Below are 22,089 nucleotides of genomic sequence, written 5' to 3'. Positions count from 1 at the left end.
GTACTGCTCTAAAATTCAAATGTTAACCGCAGCGTGCAACGGGGGTTCTTCGATCCAAAAGGCGAAAGTGTCCTTTTGTTCGGGTTCAGGTGCTACACCGGATATCAGATAAGCTCCCTGCCGTGCCCGCCGCCGCCGCCCCCCACCCGCTTCCGAAGGAACACGTGTAGATTGGCGACGCCCTGGGCTCCCCTGGCTGCAAAAGCACATGGCTCCGTCTAGATCGCCTGCTCGAAATCCGATCTTCGCAGGCTTCGCTCGGTTGCCGCGTGAGCCATACATACCGTAGACGCGCTTGCACGGTGCCCGGCAGGCAGGCAGGCAGCGAGTCTTGCTGGTGCTTAGCAAAAGGTATCGCTAAATTCATCACGGAAACGACCTGGCCCGATTTCCAAACTACTCATGCAACCCCTCCCACCCCCCACCCCCCGTTAGCAGCGCGAGTCTTGCAAGACCCACCGTCCGCATCGCCTGCAAGACCTTCCCTTTTCCCGCTGCTGCTTGCAAGCTATTGCCCTTGCAGAGCCACGCTTTTGTTTCTTAGCGTCGCCTCCCCCCCCCCCTTTAATCGACTTCCTAACGACCGAGCAAATAAGCGCTCCGCATTGGGAATGTGAGGACGCTGCAAGGCGCAGGAAGGCGGGAGCGCGATCCACTCGCTGGACCACGCTCGCCGGTGCATGCTTTTGCAACCTGCTGCACTTTGCAGCGACTTTCCCGTCCCGAGATCTCCGGAGTTGCTCGCTGGAGTGTGTAGTAGTTGAGCGCAGGCCACGCCCCCCGAGCGTGGTGTCAGAGTGAAAGAGAGGCTCCGGTTGGTCGGCTTGGCGGACAACATCTGCTCGACTCCTTCATTCAAGTGACACCGGAGCTTTGAGGGATATTTGAGGCACCATCCGTTCCCTTTCCTGGCCACTTCTCGCACTTGTACCAGCGCCGATCGCACGCTCCGAGCGAGGCTTGGGAAAGATCCGGGATCTCTCGTCTTGATCACCCCACGCTGCGCGCACACTTTTTTCCTTGCAAAGAAGTGTGTGTAAGAGAGAGGGCGAGCTCTCCTCCGGTCAGTGCTGTTGGCGTAGACATCGGGGCCATGCATGCTGCAGAGTGGTTAGGGAAATTCGTGACCCTGGCTTTGGTCTTTGCAAGCTTGGATCCGGTGGTGGGCACGGAAGCCACCAACCCTCCGGATGGTGCCCAAGATAACAGAGCGCCTCAGCAAAAAGGGCGCCTGTCTTTGCAAAACACAGGTATGTTGGGCTTCCTTTCCAGTATCATCAAACCGTGTCGGCATGTGAGTCTAAACTCGGAAGGGGAGCAAACCGGCATTTTAAGTTCGGGGAACTGGCTCTCTGGGTGCTGCGTTCCTGTGCAGCGTGGAAGGCTCAAAAGAGGCACGGCATCGCAGGGAGGGAGCAGAAATCGGGTTTTTTAGAAAATAAAAAGGCTTCCTGTAGTTTGGAAGCGCACGTGCTTGTTCCCCTGTTGGAACTGCAGACCGCCGAGCTGTGCTGCCATCTAAGTAAGGCAAAAGGAGCTCATCGCAGACAGAAGACGGGGAGGACCAGAGTGAAAGTTAGACCAGGTAATAATTATAAGCCGAGGAGAATACGTGCTTGCTCGCTCTCTCACTCTCTCTTGCTCACTCCTTTTTTCCCCCCTTTTGCTATAAAAAGATTTTAATGACTAGTCCTTTGCGTGTCTTTGCACGTTCCATACTGGTCAGCTCTCTCCCATCCTTTAATTTTCAGCAAGATTCCGGAGGCAAAAGTCTTAAAGGGGAGGCGGGTAGGAAACAGCAGAAAAAACCGCCTTGCTGGTACAAAGGATGCTTCCTGAGCGCAGGTTTAGGAGCCGATTGAGAAAGAAAAAGAGCACTTGGAACGTGCAGACCTAAGTAGAACTGCTGAGTCTTTCTCTCTATTTTTTTTTCCTGCCAGGAGAGGCGTGCAGTGATGCAATTCACCACAGGGGGTTTCCTCTCCTTTTCCGTCTTCCCTCTTTTGTGGGGGGGGGGGGGTTGCGCGTGATCTCTTTAATGCATACTGGTCGCATAAGTCACAATGCAGTGCAGTTTCCTTGGAGGAAACCTGCCAGGCCTGAATTGAAAGAAACAGAGGGAAGCAGCACACACACCCTCCAGTTCTCCCCAGGTTTAACTGTAGCGGAATTTGCTGCTGCAAAGCTTTGATTAAAACACACACATGCAGGAATGCCCAAGTGCCACATGTGAATCTGAGGCCAGGACGTGTGATTGGAACCGCATTTGCATCTTACCCAACACAAGCACTACATCTGGCCTCTTGGAACACCTACACAGAGAGACAGACAGACACACACACACACACACACACCCAAGCTGCATACTTACACAATGTTGGACAAAGAGCCCCTTTTCCCCATCTGCTATGCACAGCTTCTCCTGTGTCTATAGAATTCAGTACAGTGAGGTTTCCTTGAGAAGGAAATATAGGAGATGCAGCTGCAAAATCCGGCTCTGGGTCTTCTGGCCCTTTGTCCAATCAGTGTTTTAAAAAAGGAGGAATTCCTACCTGCTTGTTATTTATTTTGCTTAACCAGGATCCCTCTCTCTTAGCTTGGCTTCTGTGTGCCCTTTTAAGGAACGCCCAGTTTCTTTCATGTATGTATTTTAATTATATTTTTTATAAACTGCTTCATCATTGGAGAAAACCCAGAAGCGGTGTATGCAATATAAAATGAAAATCGAAGGATCCGTGCCTTGAGCTGCCAGGGTTAGATGAGAAAGGCTGGAAATAGCTTGCAGAGAGTGATACATAAATGTGTACTAGGGCAATGGCTATCTATATGGCACTCAAAACCTTTCCCTTTTACTTAAAATGTCACAGTGCTATTTGACTTGAATTTTTTAGACTTCTCAGCAGCTGCATCAGTACACACACACATTAACACATTATCAGTATTTGAAGTTTACTGGCAATGTTTAAATAATCTGCACAAAACATGGAAGGAAAAGCTGGCTGGTTTTACTGTTGCATGCATGCGTGTGAACGTTGTCCTATGGTAGCTGAATTGGGTTTCAGTGGAACATATACTTGCCCCATTTAACACAGTAGTACAGTATTTACTTCCAAGTAAACGTGTGCACAACTGAATTGCAAATGTGTAATGAATATTGGGGGGGTGGTAAATGGCAGTGCAGCAAAAGCTTGTAGCAAAAAGACTCTTTTTTCCTGTAGCTATACTGTATTAGGAGTTTTGTAATTGACTTCAGTAATCTGGGGGAGATGGGCCCAACCGTAAACCAATCATCAAGGCACTTGTTCAGATTAGAAAATCTTGACAATTCACTTTCTCAGTATCTTCAGGTACAAGAATCTTGGAAACCTTGTTGCGAATATTGCTTTAAGAGCTCTTTGGATCAGATTTGCCACATGAGACAATGGCTCTGAGTAGAATGGGAACACCAAACACTGACTTTGCATTTCTGTAACTAAATGCTTGTCTCTTAATTTCTGTAGAAGGCAAGGACAGTTAATGTATGTCTCATGCACTTTCTCCCCTTTTTCTTGAAATGATGATACTGTTAGCAAAACAAAACCTCCACCTTCTAGTATATTTTCCAGTTTTAAACATGCATTGTGATGGATGTTCATTTTCAGCTGAAATACAGCACTGTCTGGTCAATGCTGGTGATGTGGGGTGCAGTGTATTTGAGTGCTTTGAAAACAACTCCTGTGAGATCCGAGGCTTACATGAGATCTGCATGACGTTCCTCCACAATGCTGGAAAATTTGATGCTCAGGTAAGCATAAATGCTGCAGAAATAAACAGTGCAGAGTTTTGTTAGATTTTGTTTTGTTCTGTTTTTCTCATCACATTTTCTGCTTTCAGCAAAAATGAACAAGTCTGAAACACCTTTGGAATAGGGGATGTTCATAACACAGAAGGTTCATTCATAAAGTCTCTTATTAAACTTACATCTTGCCTTCACACACACACGTGTCACTCCTTCTTAGTAGCCCAATATATGTACTGCATGTCCACTTCAAGTCCCACCAGCTGAAGAAAAACACCATATGGAGATTCCACAGCATGCTAGGTGAAACAGTATGGGGGCACTTGTTTGAAAAGACAGCTTGTATTACAGACTGTGCAGTGGCTCAGAAGTCATCTTCATTTAATGCAATGGGTGTGTATTCCCAAACCCACTTGCTTAGGAGTAGACCTCATTGAATTTGGTGGCACTTCACTCAGACGTTAACTTGCTCTGTAATGTTCTTGACTTGAGGTTCTAGGACCTAGCATCCTTCAACAAACTTCCATTACCAACTGCTTGCTGAGCCCAGGAACCAAAGACTGCACTGATACACCCATATAGAATAACATTTCCCATTGACAAAAAGTTAAGCCACAGTGTGGTGTAGGGGTTAAGAGCGGTAGACTCGTAATCTGGTGAACCGGGTTCACTTCCCTGCTCCTCCACATGCAGCTGCTGGGTGACCTTGGGCTAGTCACACTTCTCTGAAGTCTCTCAGCCCCACTCACCTCACAGAGTGTTTGTTGTGGGGGAGGAAGGGAAAGGAGAATGTTAGCCGCTTTGAGACTCCTTAGGGTAGTGATAAAGCAGGATATCAAATCCAAATTCCTCTTCTTTTTAAAGGGGTTGTCCCTCAAATAGTGGAGATTGTTATGACACAGCATCTAGATATCCTTCTAGCTTCATGCATGGCTCTTTCTTACACACAGGATTTATTTTAATCACAGCCTGGATCTGCAGACCTCGCAATTCTAAGGATGGCTAGTGAACAGCCCTAGTTCAAAATAGTTTGGCACTTGAGGCAAGCAGAACCTCCTGCAGAGTCAATAATTAAATAACTCCATTTGTCATCCTTTTAGTGCCTGGGTTCCCAACATGGCAACCATGGGCACCTTGTTTTTTAAACTGAGTGGGGAGTTGGCTTGTTCCATTGCCTTTTTTTTTTTTCAGGGGGTGCCTGCTTTTTTGTCTTACGGTTTATTCGTTTGGGGAGGTCTGCAGCTGCTTTGCCTGGGTTTGGGACCTTTTCTCTCCAAACCATTTGTACATCGTTGAAGCATCCTGTTATTATGTCTTGTACAGCTGCTCTCCAATTTCAGTGAAAGAGGGAAGGAGCACATTACGATGGGTCTGTGGCATTTGGCTTGACTAGGCAGTTTACAGAACACACACACATATATTTATGTGTAAAGATTTCAACCCCTGGCTAGCGGCTCTTAGCGTGGGTAGGGCGGAGAGCTGTCTTGCAGACAAAGGTGTTCTGTGCAGCTCAGCTACAAGGCTACTCCTCACTTTGGACTTGAAAACAAATCTTTCTAGAAATGTTTAAGCTGCTTCTTCAGACATGTAAGGATGCCTGCTTCCTTTCAAATGAATAGGAATCTATCACCCATTTTCTAATATTGAGACACCTTTGAAAACCTTTCCCTTGATATATTTTTTTAAGAACGGAAAACGAAATGCTCATTTTATATTATACTTTGTACAATAGGATTCCCATTATGGTCCATTGCCATAATTCTCCACATTCTCCAGCCCCCTTGATGCCCACGCAGGTTGAATTAGATTATGTTGAATTGCTTCAAGTATTGAAACTTCATCTAGGTATAGCTTTAGCAATTACAAAATGAAAATAATATATGGAATATTGGTGCATTACTCAGCAAAGAGCATCCCCCCCCCTTCAAATGCCCTCTCATCGTTTTAATGGGGGGGGGCATTGTTCTGTGATGAAGAAAACGCCAAACCAAAGGAACTTGCGTTCTCACGCTCAACTGCTATGATTGGTAAAATTTGAGTCAAATTTTTAAAAGAGTGTTTGCCCTATATGGTGTACAGAACATGAAATGCTCATCAGCTCAGATGACCTGAAACATTAAGGAATGGGAAGAATGTAGGAGGATTGCCAGCTGCCTGTCATTCACCAAGGAGAAGAACTGCTGACCAATTATCCAAAGAATTGTTAACACCATTGAAGCATGACTGGACTTCAAACCTAATGGCAGAAAAAGAGGGCAGAATAAGGATAAGGGATCATATAGTATGAGGCATTTTTTATCTTCAAAATCTAACCCTGCTTACTAGGCCTTTTTGGAAGTTTCAGAGTGGAAGGTGTGCCCTCCAGCTTCTACTAATGCCATAATGCTATTGTGACATGCTGAATGCTGCATTTTTTCACGCTAACAGAAGGTCTCTTTTGACTGACACGGATAGGCAGGGTGAAGGACGAAGAGCCTTTTGTTAAAGTATATAATAGATAATGACAGGTTGTGACTGCAGTCCTACAGATACTTAACTGTGAATAAATCCCACTGGTTTCAAGGGACTTAGTTCTGAGTAGACATGCATAGGTGGCACTGTAAGGCCACAGTTCCTTTGTATACCTACTTGAGAGTAAGCACTACTGAAGTCAAGTAAACACACAGGACTGTGCTGGAGAAGCTGTGTCTCTGAAGACTAAAATGACACGTTGACCTTTGCTATGGGGAGGGGCAGAGGGTTGTGTAGGGTGTTGCATCTCCATGCCCTTGCAACTTGAAAACATTGCTTAGCCACACTTGGCCTTTTCTATCTATTGCCACATACGTTTAGTGCCATCTCATAGACACCGATTTATAAATAATAAACGAAATATGCTTGGGTTATGGGAGTCTTCCCCCATAACAGCCTTCTGCTCTAGCGTATTGTGATCTCAGAACATTCATAGGCCTATTTATAAAAATGTAACGCCACTTTTTATAGGAAAGGCCTTATATCATTAGGGGTTTTTTGTATGTGATTAATAATCTGTGACGTGTAACTCTGAAGGCTTTCCGGAGAAGAGGTGGCAACTCAGCTGTAAGTGGTGCTTCATGGAGATGAAGACTTGGTGTGCTTTTTTGTGTGTCTTTCTTCAGGGAAAATCCTTCATTAAAGATGCTCTGCGGTGCAAGGCTCACGCCTTACGGCACAAGTTCAGCTGCATCAGCCGCAAGTGCCCTGCCATCAAGGAGATGGTGTTACAGCTGCAGCGAGAATGCTACCAGAAGCACGACCTCTGCTCGGCAGCCAAGGAGAACGTCCAGGTCATGGTGGAGATGATTCACTTCAAAGACCTGCTGCAGCACGAGTAAGTCAGAGCTTGGCTACTGCAGTGGGAGGTGGCAGGGCAGCTCAGATGGGGAGCCCGCTCTGTGTTATCACCAGTTGCTCCAGGGACGCTCCAGTCATGATAAGCCTGCTGTTGTGCGTCCTCACGGAATTGCACATACCCTAATTTTACTGACCTGGGAGTGTAGGGACAGCCAGCGGGAAAAGAAATGCCACGGGGACCATTTCCAAACCACTGGCAGGCTTTGGTGATGCAACTGAGCCTTGAGAGAGAGGGCAACGAGCAGGTACATTAGGATAGCACACTACTGGGTGCCTGAGGGCTTATCCACACTTAATTCCTCCACTGTTTCAAGGCACAGACTGCTCTTTAAAGCTCTGTGTCTGAGCTCCTTTTTTCCCCCCTCCAGTTTTCCCCATAAAAACCCGCTCTTTAAAGCTCAATCGCAGCAAACAGCAATCCATAGGAAACCCAAATGGACGTTTGCTCCAGTTGAATGCTAAAGAGCAGGTTTTTGCTTGGGGAAAGCCTGGGGCAGAAACGAAACAGCGTTCAGTCATGGAGCGTTAAAGGTTAATGTGGATAAGCCCTTAGTCAACAGAAAGAAATCAATGGCATTGCAAAAGGATTTCCTACTGTCTTGCTAGGCTGCCACTCCCAGATTTATCCCTTGTATCTTCTTGGATGTACTTGGGGACTGATTGATACATTGCATTTGAACTAGGTACACTAAATTTAGTGTGTTCTGGTTTTTTAGTTCAGCTGCCCTCCTGATATTTTGTACAACTGTCTTCAGCTCCAGCTGGCACAGCCAATGGTTGGGGATAATGGAAGTTGTCCCAAGCATCTGGAGGGGTTGGGTGCGGCTGTTCTGTTGTAATATATGGGCTGTGGTTTCTTAACCATCTACAGAATGTCTGTGCGACCTCAGATGTATTTATTATTTCATAAAATGTATACACCACCTGATTTGGGGGGGGGGGTCAAAGCAGTTTACAAAGGGAAGCTTCTTGACTCTGTTCAGTTGCTCTTAGGGGTTTTCCCTCAAGTGCCCAAGATCAAAAACATACCTCTTGAGAACTATCCCAAAAGACATCCTGTGAATGCTTCTGTCACAGATTTTATTCTGGGGTATAGCATCTGTGGTGTAATTGTTGTTCTTTGTTTGTTTTTTGTAAACATGACTCTGGTTACTCTGGATCTCTCTACCGTATTTCTAAACACCTTCTTCACACAGGTATAAAAGTGTGGAAAGATGGCAGGTGGTCCAACTACCTCACATGTACTGTGTGGACCACAGCCTGGAAAACCAGTTTGGAACAGGGAAGGAATGTGTGGATATTATTAATGGCATGCTCAGTCTTTTAATTGAAATCAAGGCTTGTATCTTCAAAAAATTATATACGTTGCTTCTTAAAATTAAAAGATGAAAGGGAGTGGTGGTGCTGGCATGCAAAAAGAACCCTAATTAGATTTGTCCCAATACTTCTTGTTGGTGCAATGTATCCTCACACAACTGGCTTATATATTATAAGGGGAAATGTCAGGCTTCACAAACACACAAATCCTCAGAACATACTCTAACTTTACACCTGCAGAATCCTAGTGAGGTCAATTTTTGGTGAATGGTTGGCAAAGACCGTACTGTTAATATCTAACTTGCCAAAACAAACGCTCCACTTACTTCTCGTTTCTCTTAAAAGCTCATTTCTCCCGCTTCAAGAATGGCAACAAAGGGACTTCTAAAACCTGTCTTAGGTTGAATATATCAGTGTTAGTTCAACTTCTTATTCAGATCAGGATATGCTTTTAAAAAGAATGCAGCTTTGACAGCTGTTTTTCTCTAAAATGTGGAAGCATTTGTTACTCAGTGTAACAATCAGCAGTTACTGTTTACAGCAATTCACTATGAAGGAACAGCTCTCCCCAAAATCCTGCTTTTAATCCTTCTGGGATTCTGTACAGGATTGAGACCTTTGTAGTGTTCAGGAATGGAGCTGTTGTGGAAGTAGTATAGTCCAGTGAAAATAAACTTGAACTTCTAGAAGTAAAGAGAAAAGAAATGATTGTTTTTCAAATTATATTCTTTCTTTTTTTAAGAGAACCACCAGCGTAGTGGTTAAGAGCAGTAGACCCGTAATCTGGTGAACCAGGTTCGCATCTCCGCTTCCCCACATGCAGCTGCTGGGTGACCTTGGGCTAGTCACACTTCTTGAAGTCTCTCAGCCCCACTCACCTCACAGAGTGTTTGTTGTGGGGGAGGAAGGGAAAGGAGAATGTTAGCCGCTTTGAGACTCCTTAGGATAGTGATAAAGTGGGATATCAAATCCAAACTCTTCTTCTTCTTCTTCTTCAGCCTAGCATAAGACACAATATACTGAACACTGTGATGCACAGCTTGATGCAAAATGGGGGGCCTTTTTCTCCCCAATTGTTATTGGAAATGGCTGAAAAGTGTCAACTCCCTTAATATCTTCACTCCCGTGGAATCAAACGCCAACCTCCTCAAATTTTTTATTTTTGTGAATAAAAATTTCAACTGTTGAATAGTCAAACATTTCGTAGGTTCTTTTGTGTCAGTTGTCAGCACCACAATCATGAGAAACACATTTGATATTTCTAAACTAATCTTGTAAATTTTTTTTGCTATGTAATCATTAGCACACCTTGATGTTAACAGTCACAATACTGTGGTCTACAGCCAGGTTGTTTGGGCGCCAGATAAGATCATGCATGACACCCCATGCCAGTAATAGCCAAAGGAGGTACAAATGGATAAAGAACTGGGTGGCTGCACCCTGTGGCAAGGTTGGTAAGGTTCCATCCTACCCTTCTTCCCAAAGGAGACCAGGGCTGCAGTAATTATTCCATATGAGTATATGACTGCAGCCTAAATGGTTGTTAAGGATGAGGACTGGGAGCTTTTTTAATGAATGAGTTCTCAAAGAAAGCTCAGAATCCAAATCTAAATTGTACATTCTGAAATAATCATATAGATATTTGAGTATGAAAGGAGGTAGCTAATCAGTAGAAACAAGAACAACGTGACTGGTTGCCACAACTTAAAACAAAAAAGAAAATTCCTTGTGATCCTCAAATCGAATATTATGGCTTGTCTGTATGACAGATGTGGAATGCAGCTAAGCTCATTAGAAACTAAAAGTCTTCTGCTATGAATAAATCAGTATGATATTATGTTACAGCAGTTAAAAAAATACTGTTGACAAAAATGCCAGTGGTGTTTAGATGATCAAGTAATACAGTATATCCATTTTTGGTGGTGGTTATAATACTATTGGAGACAAGGGAGCAACCACAAACCTACATATACATTCTCATAACACAAATGGTAAAGGAAAAGCACTATGTTTGCCAACTGGGTTTAATACCAGCTGTCATACTTGAAAATAACAGCTAGGGGGAAACACTCTTACTTCTCTGCCCCTGAAGGTATTTTGTCAAGACTATAGGCTTGCCTCTCAGATCTGATCTAAGCATATCCATAGGAAACATCTGCTGTGGTTTCTAACAACTTAACAGTCATTGGCTTTAATAGTCAAAGCACTATGTTCCACATTGAATTATTCCACTTCATAATGCATAGTACAGTTTATCCCAGCCTTAACCACTCCTCTGATTGCCATTGGCAACTAAGAATTTTACCCAGACTAGTGAGGAGGCTGACGAAGAAGAGATTTAGTGTTCTGTCCATCCTTCAGTGGTTTCTCATGAGTAAAAAGTAGGTGTATTCATTGAAAGGGGGAGACAGTAGTCATGTTCATTAATTTCAATGGGATAAACATTTCCCACAATCCCTTATTCTGATATTGCAGTGGATATTTCCCTTTTCTACCAGAATCAGCCAATTACGTAGAATGGGGGCAGGCTGTGTTCCATCATTGTAATGACCCAGAGGAGGTGGTGGGTATTGCCCCTCATCAATCTGTTTGAAGGAGTTTGAACCAGGCACCAGCCATTTTGTGGAAGAAGTCACTTCACAAGAAGTCTCCAACTTCTCAGAGATGAAGTAATGTGTAACAGACACTGCAGCTGCCTGGCAGCAATATGGTAAACGGATATGGTTCTCCTAACACAGGAGCCCTTTCTGAAGCCACACGTGCTTGCCCCACTATTACACCTGACACAAGCCCACCACTGTCTCAAGGGAAGGCCTGGATGCATGAAGCCTGTTGAATTTGTACCTCTATGGATTCCAGTTCATGGTGGCTGCCTACTCATATTTAGGTAGACTTACCACCACACATTCACACTTAACACCATCCCCCAACACATTGATGGTCTTGGGACAGGGGCTGGCACAGGGTGAGCATCTCTCCCCACTCTCTGTCTCCATGTGATCTCAATTTCAGGGAGAGAAGCATCTGAAGAGGGCTAATATGGCTCCAATAACTGGTGCAATTCTCATAATATTGGGGGGACTAGTTCCTGTACCATTTCCAACAACCAGAACCCACCCAAATTCCACTGGGAGCACTGCTCTGACAATAGAAGATTTCTCTCCAGGAAGGCTTGCCTAATACTTTCCAAACCACTATCTTATCACCTCTCTGCACCTTTTGATCTGCCCAAGTCTTTTTCTTTGTGATTTACACTGAGGGTTTGTTGTTGCTGTACTTTTGTTTGTTTTAAACCTGACTTCTATTGTTAATGTTATTTTAAAAAACTTTTTAGAAACTGTTCTGAACTGGAACTGAAGAACAGGGTTGTAGGAAACCGCAATTCAGTGTGGGGCTGCTGAGCTGCCTTTGTCTTTTGGGGTCAGGCCTGAAGTATATTGAACTACTCAAGCTGCCGTTTCGCCGTAACCTTCCGTTCTTCTGATTTATTTTTTTCTCTCCTAGGCCGTATGTTGATTTAGTGAACACCTTGCTCACTTGTGGAGAGGAGGTTAGAGAGGCCATCACTCGGAGCGTCCAGGCCCAGTGTGAACAGAGCTGGGGCAGCCTGTGTTCTATCCTGAGTTTCTGCACCTCCGTCCCACATGGAGATTTCACCCTTGAACCGGAGAAGAAGCCAAATGAAGTCCCCAGATCCTCTATTAGTCAAGGGGACATTATAGTCCACCCTGAACCGGACGCCAGAGAGAGCTCCCGCAACACCAGAGGGGAGAGAGGTAGCAGGCTTCCTGGGAATGCCCAAACCCGCACTAAAGCTGGGAGCCACAGTCCCAAAGCGGCTCACGGGATTGTCGAACAGGCAGAGGAACTGTCTGACTTCTCTGACATCCGGAGGTGAAAGGAGGATGTAGCTCTTCTTTCCCCCTGCACCAGAACCTTCCTCCATTGAGTTCATCTTCTTATCTAGGGGCATTCCAAAATATGTACAATATAGAGGGGTGGTGTCAGGCATAGGGCATTGTGGGATATGTGGCAGTGACAGTGTATGTATTATAAGTAACAGAGGAAAAGCAACAGCTATTGGTTATTGATTGTATCCAGCAAATTCAATGTGTAGGTGCAACAAAATGTATTCATGTAAATCCTTTCATCTCTTCAAAAAAAAGAGGGGAAACGGAAGATTTTAGATGCAGGTTTGGGGTGGTGGTTAAGGGATTTGCCCACATTTTAATTGGTGAACGTGTAGACCAGGTTCAACATTGAGTCTCAAGGCAGAAAATAATCTATAGTCTCCACTCTGTTAGAGGCAATGAGGGCTCCAGATCAGCTGCAGAGAAACTCAGATACAGAGCTCTGCATAGGGGACCTTGGAATTGCAAACTAAATTGTCTGTCTGAGCCATTGATCCTGTCTAAGTGACACCACCTGCCTTAAGTGTCCCTTGCATTAGTTTGGGTGGCTCTTAGCTGACCTCTTCTGCTTTTTGTTCCAGTTTCCTTAGGAAATAGGCTGATGAGGGAATCAGTTTCTGGACAAGGACATTTTCAACCAACTCAAAATCATGCCAATTTCTTTTTTCTCCCCCCCCCCCCAAAAAAAAAAATCATAAAAGAATCCACCTGGCTTCTGACTGCAGTGGGTTTCCCAAATACCGGTAACTCGCATCTTATGATTATTTCACTTGCACGAGCCTGGCTGAGGGAAAATAAATAAAGAAATGGAGAGCAGGGGGAACCCATTCTCCTTTTATTTATTTATTTGTTTATTTACGCACAAACACACTGAGCAAAGCTGCGATCACAGACTTACCTGGCTTTGGGAAGCATCCCAGAGCCCTCCCTACGCCTGCAAACTTCCTTAAGCTGGGCAGGCAGGCACTTGGCTTTGGGAAGGAGGCGTGAGGCATAGGGGCTCTGGCAGGGTCCTAGAGCCCTTCTTCATCTTCTGTAAAGCTGGGCAAGTGCTTACTAGGCTTCGGGAAGGAGGAGTGAGGACTCTAGGACCCTGTCAGAGCCCTCATGCCTCCTTCGCAAAGGCAGGCAAGCCTTCAGAGAGCCCGAAGGAGGTGTGCTTTGAGAAGGTGGTGGAAGGGCTTTGGGACACTGCCAGAGTCCTCACACCTCCTCCCCAAAGCAGATACGTAACCCTCCACCCTGGGGGGGGGGCTTCCAGGGGTTCACTCTACAACCGCTGAAACCCAGCCCTCGTGTGAGATGCGAGTTTCCTGTACAGCGTATATATGGTAGGCTACAACTTGCTTAGACACGAAGCTCTTTTTTCGGAGGCTTCTCTCCCTGAAAGCAGGACCACAATGTTTGCTGAGCTATAGAAATTCTGTGCTCTAAGGTTGTGTGTGTGTGTGTGTGTGTGTGTGTGTGTGTGTTGCCAAAGAAATGGTGATGTAGAATAAGTGCAACCCAGCACCGTGCAATGATTTAATCAGGTTAACTACAGGAAGCTTAACTCATCTTGACACCTCAGCCCCAGCCACATTTTCTTGGAAGTAACTTCCCATATATTTCAGTGGAACTTGCTTCTCCTAAGTGCATTTTGGGCTACAATCTCTGTTATTATCCAGAGTTAATATGCTTTATTCCATCTTCTAAATAAATCTCTTTCTATCGTTAACTAAGATCACTCAGGACACTACATTGCATGGGAGGGACTGCAGTAGTCCTTAAATTGACGAAGCAGGTTTTGGTCAGAGACGGTAATGCTACATTAATAGCTCCTGTGGCTTCAGAACGCTTTGGCGACAGTTCCCTCAGCGGAAAGGCACTATCAGAACGAAATCCCAGTGTAGTGGCTTCTTCTGCACACCGACCTCCTAGGTGCAGGGACTTCCCCAGTCATGGCCATGTGCATTCATGCACATTGCATATGTAAAGCTAGCCCTGGCTGTAGGACTTAGCCTCACTCGACCAGGAACAACATAGTATAAGCCTTTCCTCCCTTGAGGAACAATAGAATTGTTCATGCAGCCAGGGAATTTTATTTACACTATTTCAAACAAGGGCAACTTTTGTGATTGTGTCAAGCAGTGAATCCAGGTCCCACTGAAGCAACAATATAGATGAGGTCCCCTTGTTGATGTAAAATTGTTTGAAATGATCACCATACCATCAGCTTACATAGGTACAACCCAAAAAAATCAAGCCCCTATATTTTCATGTCATTAATTGGATCTTATGGAAGTCAGATTTACTTATGGGAACCAAAACACAGAGACACCACTGAATGTCTGTCAACCGATCACCTCAGCATGCATATAATTTATCTTCATTCAGTAAATATATGTTCCCCTTATAGCTTACACAAAGGAAATTCAGGTGTTTTTTGAGGAGGTGGATATAATACCTTTCCCCCCCTCTGTGTATGAAAATTGGATGTATGTGTTCACCTACTGATTCCACATTTTCTTTTATTGTAAATATTTAATGTTTCTATTTATTATAGTTTCTCCATTTAAAAATAATAAATCTGAGCACTGCTGGCTAAGGTAATTTAAATATATTTCAGGACCTGTGTTGTATATATTAATGCCACTAGTAGATTTTTGTTATTGTTTAAAGCAAGGGAAATATAATTTTATACACTCCATAATGTTATTGACAGCATAAATCACTTATTTATTGTTAACTTTCATTTCTAACAGATAACAAGTGCATTTAACCTGATAGTTTTGTCAAGACATCTGTATAGCCTTACTTCTTGAAAATAAACAAATTATCAGCTGTCCACTCAAGGAGCCAATAATATTTTAACCCACATAACTTGTGACAACAACAAAAAGTTCTTTTAAAATTATGGACATAGCGCAATTAATGTTAAGCAGTTCTGCTGTATACTTCAGTGCCTGTTTACACAGAAGTAAATCACAGGGATTGGCCACACTTCTGCTTGTCCTAACACTTTCCCCCAGAAAAACCCACTTTTTGCTGAATTAGCAAAAGTCAATGGGGTTTTTTGTGGATTGACATTTGCTCAGATTCAGCAGTAAGGAGCAGGTTTTCCCGGGGAAAGCGGCGGGGCAAATGTAAAAGCAGAAGGGTGGGTGAGTCCTCAGCGCATTCAACAAGACTTGCATCCAGGAAAATGGACATTGGATTGCAGCCTTTATAATCTTGCTGGGTTGTATCCAATGTTGGTCATATACAGCGAGGACCCATTGAAACTAATGGACTTAACTAACTTGAATTCATTAATTTCAGTGTGTCTACTCTGAGTTGGGCGTAGTTGGCTACAACTCATGGAGGTCAGTCATTAAGTGAATACATTTCAGCCTTTGAAAGCAGAACTGAAAAGTGCTTAACTGGCTGAATCATGCCAGACTGGTGGAAAACGTCCATTACTACTGCTTTACAGTTTCCATTCATTTCAGTACAGAGCTACTATCCCTTCAAACAGGTTTGACAAATCCACTTAGCACAACACCGGGATCCCTCCCGCAAATCTGGAGAGCAGAATCAATGCGACCCTCCCATTAACTCCAGAGTAGATGCAAGGCTGCCTCATATGCTGGGCTCTGGAGCAAGCCAAAGTAATTTACACTTCTGTCTGCCTAAAGCTCCTGTACAATGAGAAACTGTTCAAAGATGCATATCTGAACCCACATATGTGTCCACCACATGTATCGATCCAATGCGCACTTTTGAGAGGAATGGAACCTTTTGCGTGGAGTCAGGACGTGCATCCATTTAAAATGTGTGTAAACCTTTAAACCTTATGCCTAATAAAGAACTTGCCACACCAGGAAGTAAAAGGTTGGTTTATTGCACAGAAAAGAAAAGCAGAATATATGTGTGCTGCTCTTAAGACACCCAAGTTACAAATATGCAAGGAGCAAATCATTCAGTACAGACACCTTAGTCTGGAAGTGTGAAAGACAAACCAAAAGTCTAGAGAAGGTGAGCAGTGATGGGGTATACCTGAACTTGGAGCATGCAGAGTGCAAAGTTGGATTTGAGATCTGTATGCAAAAGTTAAGCTCATCCCTTTGAAATCCCATGTCAGCAAGGCAACAAATCTTTCAGTTCTTTTGGTCCAGTACCAGTGAATATAGGGTTGATCATTGAAAACATTTAAGAAGAAAACAGGTGTCCCCATTAGAGCCGTGGCTAATTCTTTGAAACCTGGGGTTTATGAATATTTTAACTATTGGCTAACTTCTATGGAAGCAAGCTAGGAATCCCAAAAGGTGCTGAGTCCAGCAAGCAAGCAATCCAAAAAGGGGCAGACTCCGTCACAGAATCCTGATTAAATGGGGCCATGTGGAATGGTATTTTTGATGAGGACCATGTCATGTGGCTGCTGTGAAAAAAAAATCCATTGAGTAGCACCAACTCCACAATAAAATTTTCTGTGAGTCTACATCTAGCTAAAATGGAAAGAAAAAGGAATAATTCAATCCACAGAAGCGGAAGAGGAAGCTCCCTAAAAATTGCAGACACTTATAAAGTTGTACTTTTCCCATAAAAACAGGTGGGTGGATAGGGTGGGTATTCAAATGTGGACACATTTTGCCAGGAATGCGCATATCAAATCTTGAGGCTCTTGTCTTGATATTGCAATTGCAAAGGAGATACGGCATGGCAAACCCAAGGTATTAAATGTAAGAGTTAAACTGGAGCCCCTACTTAACTTGGCCAGAAATTGCAGAGTAGCGGAGGGGCTCAAAGCTAACAATGGCAACAGTGGTTTCCAGATCAGAATGTAACAAGAAAGGGAGGGAAGGAAGGAAGGAAGGAAGGAAGGAAAGGATTTAGGTGGTTTTATAACCTGGTGATTCTTAGGTGAGTTGCATGCTACCTTCAACTTTTTAGAATATTCATTCCAGTAACGATATCTTTAAGGAGTTATGGGTAGGACTGAGGGTTGTTGGTTTCATATATATATATATATATATATATATATATATATATATATATATCCTGCTGAATTCTGGTAGAACAGCAAATCCTGGATTGTAAAACAAAACAAACCCCCACCCACAAGTGAAATCTGAATTCTCTAAAGTCAACAATCAGCAAAGGCAAGTAGAGTGCCTTGCTGTGCCTTGGCATATTATTTTCTGTCTCATCACTTGGGGTTATTTAAAGGGATAGGGAGAGGAATTATGAGCAGAGCAGCCAATGCCCTACGGCAGGAATTGCTTATGGCTGCTTGAAAAGCACATTTTAATGCCCCTTCTGTGAGGTTTAAAAATAACTAATCCAATTTAAACCCTCGGATGAGATGGGACTTTGCAAGCTTAAGTTTGATTTGCAGGAAACTATGACCTGTCATATTCATGCTTAAGGTGCATTGCCATCCGCAGTTTATATGCATAATCCTCCATGGATTAGTTTTAGCCATTGGATAAAGAGGAAAGGGAATGTTTCCTGCCAGATATATGGTGACAGACCTTAGTAGGAAATGGTCCCTAGCCAAGCTACAGGATTTCTGAAACAAGATGAGAAGCTGACTTACTTGCCATGTGTTGTTCACTTCTGTGAGCGCTTTTTGCAAGCCTTGGTTTGGGGTTCTGAATGTAAGAGACCTTGATCAGACCACAGGGCGATATAGTTCAGCATCCTATTCTCACAGCGGCTAATAATCAGGTCCTCCCCTCCAAGCAGGACATGAGTGCTATAGCATTCTCCCTGCTGATGTTCCCCAGCAATTCAGACATCCTTCCTCTGATACTGGACATTATACTAGTACCCATTGACAGCCTTATCCTTCGTGATTTCATCTAACCCCTTTTAAAGCCATCCAAGCTGGTGGCAATCACTAAATCTTGTGGGAGCAAATTCCGTCGTTTGACTGTGTAGTGGTTGAAGAAGCAGTTTCTTCTCCAGGGCCAACTGTATGTTGGCCATTCACTGTGTGTCTCATTGTCTCTACCTGACATCAGCAGCTGGCAGGGTAGGGGAGACACACTGTGTGATGACAGCATAAGGTGCATTGCTTGCAGTAGATACCACAGAGAATAGAAGGGAAAGAGACCCAGATCTGCAGCTGTTCTTATATCACCCGTTCTGATCCTTGGCCCAAAGCCAGTTTGTAGAGTTAGATTCGGCCAACTCCAACTGTCCCTGGAAGAATGAAGGGAATTATTTCTGTACACGCTCTACCTTAGGAGTGGCTGAATTTTGGTGTCTTTCCTTTCCTTCAAGGGAACGAGTCTGCAAAGTAATATAAAAATACCTAAATAATGCAAAAATATCTGTGTTAGCAGTTATGCACAAAGAAGTCAAATGCACTGGCTTCCATTTAGTTTCTGAAAACATTTCAGTAATTTGTTTGGTTTTATATGTGTGCGTTTAAAGCCTAAATAATGCAGGAACATGAAAAATACAGGAAGGTGTACTACCTAGGAGAGGTCCACAGCTACCTGTTACAGAGGCCACTTTGACATGTAAGCAGCATAATAAATAACAATAAAACATTGGATATGATTCTAAAGCAGTAAGGGCCCGGCTACATATCTCCATGACATTTGAACTGTTCGTTCCCACATGGCACCTCTGCCATAGCTGCTACCCAAGTTAGACATCTTCTTAACCATTATTACCCTTTGTTCCATATATAGTCAGCCACTTTGACAATGCCAGAGAGGGAAGAGATGGCTACAGTTGCTTAGCAACCATAAAAAACAGTCCCCAGACTTCCCCACTGAAGCCTTCACTAAGCAACTGAAGACAGGGGGAAAGAGTGGGTTGCCCCCAAACTAAAAAAAAGGTAGCGTTCTGGTTCTTGTCATATTTGTTTCACTAGTGTAAAAACTCCTATGTTAGCATGACATGATGTGTAAATCCAAACCTCACAACCAAGGATTGAAAACCATGACTCAGGAATTTGAAGATGAGGCATTATGCAGAAGCCACAAGGGACTTGAATCCCTACCTCCGTCAAAGCCTTACGACTGTAGCCCTAAATTATGAGATTTTCTACAAATACCATGGTCTCTTACTAAAGAAATTGTGGCTTGGAACTGAGCTGGAAATTCAATTAAAAACAGAGTCTGCCTTCCTTGCAAATAAAAAAAAAAAAATCTGTTTCATGGGTTTCCAGTGCAAAAACGGATCATGCCTTAGAACAGCAAAGACTAGGAAACCACAATGTTCTTGTACAATGAGGGAAAGTAGTATTTTAATCCACCTCAATGAGGAGGAGTCTGGTGTTAATGTGTGATGGAAATGTGTGGAAGTATACAGTATTTTGATTACGAAGAGATAAGTGGTATCCAAAAATTATATCCCTGGTGCCTTATTGATGGCTTCCATAAGAGCCTGAATTTGCATAATAGACAATATTTTGGCCTGTTCGGTTGTGTTTATGTGTAGGTGTTATATAATGGAAGATGAGCTTATTTTTTGACTATAGAGATAAGGCAGTGAGGTAACCTTACCTTACCAGGCCATGAGGTCACTTTGGGCTAATTGCCAGGATTGATGATTGATTCATGGGTTTACAGGATCAAAGCCATGAGAATGACAGGGACTAGTGCTTCTTGAGCTAATAATAGAAGAGGACAGCTTGCCAACTCTTTGACATACCTTAGAGTGGTACGTGATGATGCCATTGGTACTTCTCCTGGCTGTCATATTCCAGTGCTCAGATAATATAAATTTGGGAGACTGGAGCACTATAGAGACCAAGAGACCAGAATGTAGATCTCAACGCAGACAGAGGTTCCAACCCAGACCTTGTGAACAGAGAGAGACAGAGAGAATCCTGCTCCAAGAATGACCTTTCATAAGAACGGAATGCTCTGGCAAGGGTTATGCTATGATAGTGCTTAAATTTGCCTTATTGATTGTGTATATGTATTTTATGTCTAATATTTGTTGTGTAGCTAATACAGTTGCTAAAATGTCACCCATATCGGAAATGTTGGTTTTTGCAAAACAACAACAACTCAACAACTTTTGTGTCCGCATTTTCACTTTGTGAAATACGGCAGCCCTATACCAAATGCAACCTATTATTGCATGGGGGCTGCAATGGACCGTCATTTCCTAAGACAAGTACTTGTTGAAGATATGGAACAGAGTCCTTGGGTGTGTTTTTAGCCCCCTATTTCCACTAATCCTTGGAATCCTACAAAAGATACCAGCACAACACAGTTTCATTAACAGAGCCCCACATTGTTACCATCAGCTTTTGCTTGTTAGATTTCTCCACTTGGCAGAACAACCTTTTGAGGGCCTACCAGTGACAATGAGCCCCCCTATCCCAATGTAAGGGCCAAGTCCTCTATTACTATGTCCACATGTTGAATCTAACTGCATGGCAAATCTAACTCTAACTCAAAAGAAAGCCAAGAAGTCCTTCTGGGTGTAAGAAAACCTTTTAACCAAAAGGGAAATATACTTCAGGAAGTTGATTTTTTTTGCTCAACACCATCGTTTTGACCCTATTTCAAGTTCTATGCACATTGTTTTGCACCATGCTTTGCACTTGAAACATGTACGCCTCACCCCTGCAAGTCTGTATGACAATTATTTCAACTCTTCACCCTCCTGTTGACAAATCATTCATTTAAAGGCTTCGGTAATCTGAACTCACTAATTTGTTCAGTGATGTCACCAAAGTTCACGCTTATCGGGCTCATAATACAGTTTTGTTCCGTTAAACATGCTTGGCTGCATTGTTAAGTGAGCATCATGTCCCTGACAGTTCTTCAGATGAAAAATGAGCCAGAGAGTTTGTACCTTCTCCTTTTCCAGCACTCAATAATGGCACTATCCCAGGTGTTAGGTATTTTGGGAAATATAATTTTCCCAGGATGTTTGAGTCATAAGTATTGTAGCTGTAGGGGTAGAATAGAGGTCTCCTAACAATTCTCATCATCCTTAACAGTCCCCAGGAATCTTTGTGGGAAGCCATGACTATTTAAAGTGGTATGATACTGTTTTAAATGTATAGTACAGATGGGCCACAGTCCAAAATTCTTTCAAACATGGGTTCTTTTTGGGTTGCAGCCACAGTTAATCCTACTCAGATCCGTTAAAATTAGTGAATATGAGTAACTTAAGCACATTAATTTCAGTAGATCTACTTTATGCGGGTGGCACTGTGATCTAAACCACAGAGCCTAGGGCTTGCCAATCAGAAGGTTGGTGGTTCAAATCCCCGCGACGGGGTGAGCTCCCGTTGCTCGGTCCCTGCTCCTACCAACCTAGCAGTTCTAAAGCATGTAAAAGTGCAAGTAGATAAGTAGGTACCGCTCCGGCGGGAAGGTAAACGGTGTTTCCGTGCACTGCTCTGGTTCGCCAGAAGCAGCTTAGTCATGCTGGCCACATGACCCAGAAGCTGTATGCCGGCTCCCTCAGCCAGTAAAGCGAGATGAGCGCCGCAACCCCAGAGTCGTCCGCAACTGGACCTATCAGTCAGGGGTCCCTTTACCTTTACTTTAAGTAGGACTAAATTGAACAGTACATCGACTTCCGGAGGCGGCGCGATCGGCAATGGCTGCCTTCTCCGAGTAAGGAGAAGGAAGCTCCGCTGTAAACGGGTCGTCCGCTACGGCGAAGCGGAGACCCACTCAGGAAAACCACAGGTAGCAGAAGCCTGTGGTCTTGGGACCCGGCGGGCGCCAGAAGCAGCCCCCGAAACGCTGAAGGGACCCCGTAAGG

The 22,089-nt window shown here is 43.8% G+C and overlaps 1 protein-coding gene and 1 long non-coding RNA gene across 2 annotated transcripts; one reads left to right on the top strand and one right to left on the bottom strand.

The window, feature by feature from the left end:
• The first annotated feature begins 450 nt into the window (after positions 1 to 450).
• On the top strand, positions 451 to 16,219 carry STC2 (stanniocalcin 2). The gene is made up of 4 exons (XM_028717756.2): positions 451 to 1,250; positions 3,642 to 3,784; positions 6,916 to 7,127; positions 11,972 to 16,219. The coding sequence occupies exons 1-4, from the start codon at positions 1,094 to 1,096 to the stop codon at positions 12,363 to 12,365; spliced, it is 906 nt and encodes a 301-aa protein (XP_028573589.1). The 5' UTR covers positions 451 to 1,093; the 3' UTR covers positions 12,366 to 16,219.
• On the bottom strand, positions 15,073 to 21,866 carry LOC144326963 (uncharacterized). The gene is made up of 2 exons (XR_013391901.1): positions 20,008 to 21,866; positions 15,073 to 18,633 (listed from the first exon to the last, which is right to left on the bottom strand). It is a non-coding gene; the product is annotated as an uncharacterized LOC144326963 (long non-coding RNA).
• Positions 21,867 to 22,089: the final 223 nt, after the last annotated feature.

This window comes from Podarcis muralis, chromosome 2 (assembly GCF_964188315.1).
Source record: "Podarcis muralis chromosome 2, rPodMur119.hap1.1, whole genome shotgun sequence".
NCBI lineage: Eukaryota > Metazoa > Chordata > Lepidosauria > Squamata > Lacertidae > Podarcis > Podarcis muralis.
This window is presented reverse-complemented; position numbering and strand designations above follow the sequence as displayed.